The following is a 10,698-nucleotide window of genomic DNA, read 5'->3' as shown; positions in this document are numbered from 1 at the left end:
CATGCAACATTCCAATTTTTTTCCATTATTGTATTACTTAGAATTTGCAGATATACTCGGCATTTGCATACCGCTTTCGATGATGTGCGTCGAGATTTCTCATATTAAAATATGGTATCCTACATTCCAACTTTTTGCATACCATATTACTCCTTTTTTTCGTTTCAAAACATATTGAGTTTAGATGAGCTGTGTCCAGGGTCGAACAAACCTAACTTTGAGGGGAACATAAGTGAAGGGTAGGATTGTCATTCCATCGATTAGGTTGGTCCATCACAAAAGTAATCAAAGCTAGGAACATCCTGAGAAAACTCCAGAGAGGCTCGGGTAAAAAATGCAATATAAAGAAATATTCGGGGCCAATTCATAAATAACTCAAAGACGGGAACTAAATTGAAAAGTCTTAGGCTAAAGTGACCGATGACCCCAATTCTCCCATGACAAAGGGCACGCCTTCCAAGGGCAAAAGCCAACCGAGAATCCGTCGATCTTTCAAGGGTAAATCCGCCATTTCAAATAAGAAACACGTAAATAAATGGTAGCCGACGGGCATTTCAGTCATTCGATCACAAGGAAAAGGCAATCCTGGTTTATCTGCTGCGGCAACAGTTATCAGAAGAATTTCAGTCAGAATAAATTAAAAAAATCATATTAAATTAAAAATTTACCGAAAAAAAGAATTGAGTTCTAATCAAGGATGATAACTGTGCGGATACTATGTGACTTTTATGAAAACCATATCCGCTTAGCATTTTAAAATGCGTACCATATCCGCACTATACCCGCACCATCTAAAAAGTGCGGTTATTCGCACTACACTGCATTACAATTAAATTAAATAAAAATTATACAAATATAACAAAATATGCTAAAAAGTCTAAAACTTTACCGTGAAATTGTATCAAAACATCCGAGTATATACAGAAGAAAGTCCATAATTCATAAATAAAAATAAAAAAAGAAAGATTGACGGACTTATGAGAAAAATTCATGAAATCTCCTTACATAAATAATTCTTCATGATGTGAGTTGGGGTTTGCAATGGACTTTTTTATTATATAGGCGATAAGCGAAGTGGACTTTGGTTTTTATGTACTAAGGCTAAACAATATGTTTGTCTAAGGAAAATATGCTAGACTACGCGGTGCGGTTTTATCCGTAGTTTTTTATGAACACCGTATTCGCACGGCATGCAGCGATTTTTAAAACTTAAAACCATATTAGCATCATATCTAATTGGTACAGTTATACAGATGTCCGCGGATAAGGTCTTTTTTATGCACCATTGCCATCCCTAGTTTTAATGTCAGCTCGACCTTGTCATAAGATACTTTCATTGAGTTTCGAGTCTTTGAATTGTAGGCGAAATTGCTCGTATGAAATATAATTTGTAAACTGCATTACATCTGGTGGATTACCGACCTATTTTGTTGTAAAGTACTCTTGAAAATAAAACGTCCAAGGACCTGTAATTGGATTTCTCCTTTCTCTCATTTCTGCCCCACATCTTTTTGTCTTTTAAATTTCGGCCCGCACTTGGTCTGATTAATCGCGTCTCTGTCCTTTCCTCGGCTCTTGATTGCTGAAGGAGCCCATCGTTTTATAATTTACAGAGCTCATCTTTAGTCTGATTTTCATGTCCGAAAATTAGAGGTTCTGCTTCTATTCTTCTCTCTCTCTCTCTTTTTCCTTCTCTCTCTTCTCTCTTCTCTCTCTGAGTTCTCGCGCATGTTCAGTGAGAAGGATTTTTCTCACTCTCCCAACGCCAAGAAAATCCAATCTCTCTCCCGTGGGTGGGTCTGCTGCTTGTCTCAGAGCTGACAGAGAGACCAGAGGAAGAGCCTCTCATGATTTTGGGCCCTTGAGCTAATCATTTGGGAGCTGGTGGTATTCTTGTTCTGATTCAACAAACATGTCTCAGACCAACTGGGAAGCTGATAAAATGTAAGCCTTTGCAATCTCTGATTTCGAGCTTCAATCCGACTCTTTTTCCCAATTAATGCCCTGAGCTTTTCCTCCCCCTTTTGCTTGATTCGGACCACTTTTAGGCACAGAGGATTTTTCTGGGTCTTTGCTGGGTCCCCTGTGCTTGTTCTTGGTTGATTCAAGATTCAGCCTTTCCTGCCATCTTGGGCATTTGGCTGCTGTCTTTGTGGCTCTTTGTTAGTTTGGGTACTTGAGAAGCTTTCTTGTTGTCTGCAGTCAGTTGTACTAATTTTGTGAAACTTCTTGGAGTGGTTTCTGGGTCTTTTTCTGCTGCTGGAAGCAGATGAAATGCGCGTTTCTTTTCATTTCTCCCTTTGGTGTTCCGCTGAGGTTAATGTTCGCCAGGTTATTGATGCTCAAGTTTTGAGCTTTGTGCTCTATTTGGCCCGTTCGGGCATGAGGAATTTATTGTTGGTTATTGCCTTGGATTTCTAGATTCAAATATTCGTAGCCCTTTATCTTTCTGCTCGTATGTGTGTTTAGCGGATTTGGGTTCTTTAGAATTTATCAGAAAAAGCTGGGGGGGGGGGGGGGGGGGGGGGGTGGGCGGGCGCGGAGATGTTGGAGGAAATGAAGAACTAGTGGATTTCCAGTTTCGTCTGTCAGTTCATCGAATTTCTTGGGGTTTCGGGCTGAAGTCTCTGATTCATTCGTGTTATGGGATTATTCTGTATACGATCTTTTTCTGTTGCCCTGTTTCATCTAGATGTATATATGAGTCCCGCGGCAAAGCTCTTGAACTTGTGCTCCATCTTATGCCAGTGTTTCAGCTCTTTTTTGGGTATTTTCTTTCTCTGCTAATGCGAGGACACTGCAAAGCTCTTAGACGAACCAGTAATTTGTATTACCTTATGTCTTGTGTTTAAGAGCTGTGCTTCTAGAATGGGCTAATATCAGCTACTGTGTAGGCAGATGGCGCAGACTGCTCATGAGACTTTGAACACCAGGTTCAGATATATTAGATTTACTTAATGGAAAGGTTTCGAGCATTATTCGGCGAAGCATACTCTCTGATTTGGGAGTCGTGATTTCAATTACCTGTTATTCCATTTGCAGCCAGCTATTATTTTCTCCAATTTTTATTTTTGTTCCCCCCCCGGGGCATTTGCTTTGTATAATTAAACCACATTTACTGTTTATCGTGTAACAGGTTAGATGTGTATATCCACGATTATTTGGTGAAGAGGGATTTGAAGGCCACAGCCCAGGCTTTTCAGGCCGAAGGCAAAGTTTCATCTGATCCTGTTGGTAAGAATAATTTTTATTTGGTTTAGGAAAAAGCTCCTTTTATATAAAGCTAATTTGGTACTGGGGAATTTTTTGAATGTTCAACATGTGGAGGCAAATGTTATGCAAAACCTTTTTCTTTCTTTCTTTCTGCAAACGAATCAGTTTTAAATGGTTATTAAAGTAATGAACTTGCATCCTCCAATCCTCACGTCTTCCTGTTTCCTTGAAAACAGAAATATTTTCTGATTTTGAAAATGAATTTAGCAGCAAGAATGTTAGATTCTCATCTTGGTTGTATTATTGATGTTGTGAACTTTCTGATGATATTTACAGCTATTGACGCACCGGGAGGTTTTCTTTTCGAATGGTGGTCAGTTTTCTGGGATATCTTCATTGCAAGAACCAATGAGAAGCATTCTGAGGTTGCTGCTTCATACATTGAGGTTGGTTCCAAATATATCCCCGAGTCATGTTTAAATGTATAGGCTTAATCTGGGTACATGCAAACCCTCCTGTGAAAAAATTGTCCTAGCTCCTTGAGCATATGTTGATGATGTCAGGGAGGTAAGTCTTTCCACTTGCCATCTATTTGGAAATTCCGGAATAACTCTTTCTTTTTCCTTCATGAAAAACCAGCTAAAATGAAAGAAAACATATGATGTTCTCTGAAGTTTTTAATGATTGTTTTTCGACGATTTGGTAACAGCTCTAAAAATCTAATAGCCTGCCCTGGGTGCACGAAAAGGGATGTAGCACAAATGAACTCGATGCTTCTTATTTTACGCAAACGTATGTCTGAGGCTTTTCAGTCTTTTGCAATTAGTATTCACTATCCTAGATCTGTTGTTGCACTGTACATTAAATATTCAAAAGATCATCTTTGTTCAATATTCTTCTGTTCTTCACCATTCTGTTCTCGTTCAGTTCCTTCCCAATGTACAAACCATGCTATAAAAAAGTTCTTCAAACATAATTAACCTGCAAAATAAATTAAAGCGTTATAGATGGTGTTCTGTATCTTCTGTTGTTTGAGTGGAGTCACTTTTCGAACTGTAGCTTATTGTCAAAAGTCATTAATGCAGACACAGTTAATAAAAGCTCGGGAGCAGCAGCAGCAACAGCAGCAGCAGCAGCAGCAGCAACCACAGCCACACAATCCACAGCAGCACCAACTGCAAATGCAGCAGATCCTGATGCAGCGTCATGCACAGCAGCAGCAACAGCAGCAGCAGCAGCAGCAGCAGCAGCAGCAGCAGCAGCAGCAGCAGCAGCAGCAGCACCAGCAGCAGCCACAGCCACAGCAGCAGCCTCAGCAGCAGCAGCAGCAGCAGCCACAGCAGGCACAGCAACAGCAGCAGCAGCGCAGGGAGGGGCCAGGTGCAGCCCATCTATTAAATGGAAGCTCGAATGGAATGGTGGGAGGGGACCCCCTCATGAGGCAGAGCCCTGGTGTAAATGCTTTGGCCACGAAAATGTACGAGGAGAAGCTGAAACTGCCACTCCAGAGGGATGGTTTGGATGATGCTGCCATGAAGGTTTGTGGTTTTATTCTTTCAGTAAAAAAGTGTAAAAGGTGCACAGGGGCTACCTTTCTCACCCAAACAGCGCCTCTCAAGTTGTTTTCTCTTTGTTGAATTCCCTAAATTATTCGGAGTGTCAGAGCTAAAATGCGGGAATTCTAACCGGGATATTTTGGTGGGTCATAGTGCCAAGAAGATTAGTGAAAGTCGAAAGGTTTTTGGAGTTATTCTAACCTCTATGTTTTTAGAATCATGAATGATGTTTCGATGGTTTCATTTCCTTCCTACTGCAGCGTTTCGGGGATAACGTGGGCCAGCTTATGGATCCTAGTCATGCATCGATCTTGAAATCTGCTGCAGCAAGTGGTCAGCCTTCAGGGTGATTCTCTCAGAGACTTAACCTGAATTTTTAATTGCCGTTGATGATATGTTTGTACTTTTGTTTTAAGTGATATCTGGAGATTTGATAGAATTTATTGTTCTCTATGACTTCTCCTTGTGACATAATTCAATTGGTGTAACATGGAATAATGTTATTATCAGGCAAGTGTTGCATGGAACTGCTGGTGGGATGGCTTCACAAGTTCAAGCTAGGACTCAGCAACTACCAGGACCTGCACCAGTAGGATTCCCTTCATTAGTGATTGAACATTTGGATAAAATACATCGAAGGATTCCCTTGCAGCTTTCTAACTTTTGTTTGGAATGTATCAGGATATCAAGCCCGAGATCAATCCAGTGCTTAATCCAAGAGCTGCTGGGCCAGAAGGATCATTGATAGGAATACCAGGTGCGCACTCTTCTAATAATCTTCCTTAGAATCTTCCACTTGAAAAATATTGTTTGTTCTTACAAAATGCCTGTCTCTTACAGTCAAAACTCTCAGATTGAATGGAGTGCTCATACTTTGAGTTAGCACATTGAATTTTTTGTAGTAGCAGATTGTTTTTGTTGTGTCCTGTTCTATTCTGGTTTTATCACGTCTCTGGGAGGATAGTCCTAGTCAATACCGATTACAAAGAATTTTGCAAGTATGCATTGAAAAAAGTAATAATGCAATGTTTTGCCTTATTTTCCGCATTAGACTGAATTTCAACATGCTGGATCATCTGACTCGATGTTTGTTTGTTTGTCAGGATCTAATCAAGGCGGTAATAATCTCACCCTGAAAGGATGGCCTCTGACCGTAAGTCATATATATCTCTCATTGTGGTTTATCTTGTATGGTCCCTACCACTAATTTTGATGCATCTTCATGCATTGGTCAAGTCTGCTTCCCAGAAGTTTTAGGTCCAGCCATCTTGATTCTCAGCAATTTTGGCGAGCCTGAATTTGAGCAAATTGATTATATATGTTTTGTCTATGTTCTTTCAGGGTTACGATCCACTTCGATCAAGCCTTCTCCAGCAGCAGAAGCCCTTCATTCAGAGTCCACAGCCATTCCATCAGTTACAGATGCTGTCCCCGCAGCACCACCAGCAGCTCATGCTTGCGCAGCAGAGCTTAACCTCTCCCTCTGGGAGTGATGACAATAGGCGGATTAAAATGCTTCTAAACAGTCGTAACATGACTCTCGGGAAGGATGGGCTTCCGAATTCAGTAGGAGACATGGTTGCCAATGTCGGATCTCCTTTGCAGGCGGCTGGAGGGCCCCTTTTCCACCGTGGAGATCCTGACATGGTGCTTAAGGTGCATTCTCTATTCTTTAGTTGATTTTACTCTCTTGGATGAACTTGCTTTTATTCCTCTCTCTCTATCTATCTATCTTTCATTTATATATTTTATGTTTTTTTGTCTCCATGTTTTCTCTAATGGAAAACATGGTCCTTTTTTATGCTTGTTATCTTGTTGTCTAGATGTTTTCCAAGCTTTTTCATTCAGAAACTGCCTGGTTTTCCCTTTCCAATTTTCTTCACATCTTCGGAAAAAAGAAAATTTGCACTGTAATTGGCAAGGTGCTTTCTTCAAGATATGGTTGGAGACGTAACTCATCAAAGACTTTGCCCCTCTTGCAGTTGAAGATGGCCCAATTACAGCAGCAGCAGCAGCAGCAGCAGCAGCAACAGCAACAGCAGCAGCAGTTACAGTCAAACAGTAACATACAGCAGCAGCTTCAGCAGCACGGACTCACAAATCAGCAGCCACAGGGCTCGAATCACAATCTTCACCAGCAAGACAAAATGGGTGGGGCTGGAAGCGTGGTCATGGATGGCAGCATGTCCAACTCCTTCCGAGGAAATGATCAGGTCTATTCCTGTCTTGGACTTCTTTTATCCAACTGACTCAGTGCATAATATTCCTTTTCCTTCTTTTGCTTAAGTGGGGAAACTGAGGGGGGGAAAACATGTCGAAATGCACTTTACAAGAAGAGACGAACAATGCTTTTGCTGAAAGCAATTCTTACTAGTGAGTTATGCAGTTGGATTTCTATTTATAAAACTTTGTTTCATTAATATAAGGATTTCGAGGATTCTGTAGGGAAGGGATCATCATTATTGACTTAGATTGTTCGGCTATTTTTGTCTGATTGCACTTGCATATTATTAGCCCCTGAATACTTATACTTGGTGGGAGACATTAGGGCAGGTTCCTAACATGATCTTCTCTTGCTTCATTTCAAGGTTTCAAAAAACCAGACTGGGAGGAAAAGGAAGCAGCCCGTGTCATCTTCAGGTCCTGCCAACAGCACCGGAACTGCAAACACGACGGGTCCATCCCCAAGCTCTGCTCCCTCTACGCCCTCAACTCATACTCCCGGGGACGTAATCTCTATGCCTGCTCTGCCTCACAGTGGAAGCTCCTCGAAGCCGTTAATGATGTTTAGTACTGATGGGCCAAGCACTCTAACTTCGCCATCAAATCAGTTGGTGAGTGAGTCGATAAATCTCAGTTTCAATCAGGAAGCTGTTGTCAGTAATAAATGAGTTCGTGTCTTCATCCATTTTATTTAGATTTAGATGGGCTAAATAAGATTCTTTTAGACTGAGATCAATCACAATCATCGATTAACTGATAATCCCAAGTTATCATGATGGTTCCACGTGAGTCAAATTGTTGTGATTGCCTTGCATCGGATGAATCTTTTCAGACTAGTTCCTTCTCGGAATCTCCCCTTACCAACTTATATGACATGGTCTTATGATTTGCCCTAAATTTAATTCTGTTAATCTGATTTGATGTACCGGGATCTAATCAAGCGGCCCTTGCAAGGGGAAGAGTCCCTTTTTCATATGGTTGAATCTTTTTCTTTTTCTTTTTCTCTTTTTTTGGGATAAGTGGAGGGGAATATTTGAATCACTGATGCAAGAAAACTTACTTATAGTTACTTGGACTTTGAATGGATTGAAGAACAGATTATTTTTCATTGACTATTTGTCCATGGGATGATCAAGAAGTTTCTGAATTTCCAGGCTGATATGGACCGCTTCGTGGAGGATGGATCTCTTGATGACAATGTCGAGTCTTTTTTATCCCATGATGACATCGATCCCCGTGATACTGTGGGTCGGTGCATGGACGTTAGTAAGGGTATTATAGTTTTCCTTCGCCATTATATCTATCAAGTGGGTAATTAGATCACATAATTAATTCGAACTTTGATTATTCTGTTTCAGGATTCACATTCACTGAAGTTAATACTGTTCGAGCAAGCACCAGCAAAGTGGTCTGCTGCCACTTCTCATCCGATGGAAAATTGCTTGCAAGTGGTGGCCACGACAAAAAAGTAAGTAGCTGGAGAAACAAGAAAGAAGCAATCGATATATAGACGTCTGTCTCTCTCTCTCTTGCGCTAACTGTTCGCTCGAATTTTCTGTTTGGTATGAAAACAGGCTGTTCTATGGTACACGGACACTCTGAAGCCTAAGACGACACTTGACGAACATGCATCTATGATCACAGATGTCCGTTTTAGCCCAAGCATGCCGCGTCTTGCCACATCCTCGTTCGATAAGACCGTCAGAGTCTGGGATGCTGACAATGTCAGTGAACCCTTTTTATTCTGTTGATTAAAATTTTGATGACAATCACCACTTGCTTGCTTAATATTTGTCATTTATTCTGGTGCTCATCGACTGAGACTGCGTTAATTTGCAGCCCGGGTATTCTCTTCGGACGTTCATGGGACACAATGCAACTGTGATGTCTCTCGATTTTCACCCGAATAAGGATGATCTCATCTGCTCTTGTGATGGGGATGGTGAGATACGGTACTGGAGTATCAATAACGGGAGCTGTGCCAGAGTTTTTAAGGTAAAATTGATAGATAGGGCATGTTTGGTATTCTTTATACCGTTTTCTGTTCTATAAAAGACAGCACGATATGTGGACTGAGAATCATTCTTCAAAAAGCCGATAACCTTACTGACGGATTCCCAGCAAACTGTTTTAACCAGTCATGAGCTTGACTTTGAAAAAAAAAAATTTAACAGAAGATTCTAATTTGACCCTAAACCTCTGACTCTGTGTTTTGGTATGGAATCAGGGAGGAATGGCCCAGATGAGATTCCAACCGCGTCTAGGGAGATATCTTGCAGCAGCTGCTGAGAATGTCGTTTCGATATTGGATGCGGAGACACAAGCTTGCCGACAAACCTTGCAGGTAAACTTTTTCTGATAACGACATTGGCATGTGATTCTCTCTCTCTCTGAGCCTGTCTTGTAAGATATGACAATCCTCCATCGTCATTATATGCCTGCTTTGGTGCTCGAGAAAGTGTAAAGACCATCGACCCATGCTGAAACTTAATCCTTTTCTTTTTGGTCATTGCAGGGTCACACAAAGCCAATCCACTCTGTATGTTGGGACTCTACTGGAGACTTACTTGCATCAGTAAGTGAGGACTCTGTCAGGGTATGGACGCTCGGGTCAGGAAGTGAAGGGGACTGTGTGCATGAACTGAGCTGCAACGGCAACAAATTCCATTCGTGCGTGTTCCACCCCACATGCCCGTCATTGCTTGTGATTGGCTGTTACCAGGTGAGCAGAAGCTTTTAAAATTTGTTCATCCCTCCGAGGATCAAGTTGGCCCAAACAATTTATTGGCAGATCTTCTTCTCTGGCTTCTTGCTGGTACTTCATTCACATGTTCTGTCGGGAATTTCCTCTTGCAGTCATTGGAGCTCTGGAACATGTCGGAGAACAAGACGATGTCCCTGCCGGCACATGATGGGCTTATCGCTGCCTTGGCCGTGTCCAACGTGACGGGGTTGGTTGCCTCAGCCAGCCATGACAAGTCGGTCAAGCTATGGAAGTAGGTCCGGATGAAAAGGGATCGGCTGTAATCTATGCGGTTGTTAAATCTCTTCTGGTGTTTTCTCAATATCCATCCTCAGATTCTGAAAAAGGAGAAGATCTAAGCTCAGTGAGAGACACAAATTGGGGAGGAACATTAACCTCTGTACTGTTTCTTTAGAATGCTCTTTTTTGTTTCTTGGGCTGCTTTTGTAATGACATTTCCTGTTAGGCTTCCCTTAACAACAAAGAGACCAACGTGTAAAAGTTCCAGTGTTTTTCCATCTGTTTTCTTCTTATATCGAAATACGAATAACTCGTGTTTTAACCTCGGTTTAAAGTGCCTAACCCGACAGGGGAGGTCCAGTCAGGAGTGACTATCAGTCCGTTTGAACCATCCAGTTCCTGCGGAGAAATGATGCTAATTTCTTAGCACCTAACATATCTGGCTTGTGCCTGTTCCCTCTTCCTACCAGTCGATGTTTGTGATCGATGGCTCTTATATGGTAATTGAGTCGAGAAATGTTCACTTACCTTGACATATACTCTTCTTTGCACGTGAAGATTAAGGCGACCATCAGAATCGGATGTATTTACCAGTTAGCGAGTAAAGTCGAGAGCGATCTTTCGGGGCATCGGCACCCCAATACTGTATATTGCATTTCATTAAGTTCATACATCTCTATATTTTATGATGCATGCACATCGATTTTGCTTGCTTAATTTGTA

At 41.5% G+C, this 10,698-nt stretch overlaps 1 protein-coding gene across 2 annotated transcripts; it reads left to right on the top strand.

Moving 5' to 3' along the window:
• The first annotated feature begins 1,628 nt into the window (after positions 1-1,628).
• LOC116188081 (transcriptional corepressor LEUNIG-like) lies at positions 1,629-10,297 on the top strand. Of its 2 annotated transcripts, none has more exons than XM_031517216.1 (18): positions 1,629-1,944; positions 3,137-3,234; positions 3,550-3,659; positions 4,299-4,751; positions 5,030-5,115; positions 5,280-5,358; positions 5,451-5,526; positions 5,873-5,922; positions 6,111-6,425; positions 6,752-6,982; positions 7,373-7,603; positions 8,147-8,264; positions 8,351-8,460; positions 8,567-8,716; positions 8,832-8,987; positions 9,220-9,336; positions 9,508-9,714; positions 9,849-10,297. In XM_031517216.1, the coding sequence occupies exons 1-18, from the start codon at positions 1,913-1,915 to the stop codon at positions 9,990-9,992; spliced, it is 2,763 nt and encodes a 920-aa protein (XP_031373076.1). In that variant the 5' UTR covers positions 1,629-1,912; the 3' UTR covers positions 9,993-10,297. The 2 variants fall into 2 exon arrangements, with proteins under 2 accessions (XP_031373076.1, XP_031373075.1); XM_031517215.1 differs by having other exon boundaries at positions 1,630-1,944; positions 7,358-7,603.
• Positions 10,298-10,698: the final 401 nt, after the last annotated feature.

This window comes from Punica granatum, chromosome 8, assembly GCF_007655135.1.
Source record: "Punica granatum isolate Tunisia-2019 chromosome 8, ASM765513v2, whole genome shotgun sequence".
NCBI classification, from domain to species: Eukaryota; Viridiplantae; Streptophyta; class Magnoliopsida; order Myrtales; family Lythraceae; genus Punica; species Punica granatum.
This window is presented reverse-complemented; position numbering and strand designations above follow the sequence as displayed.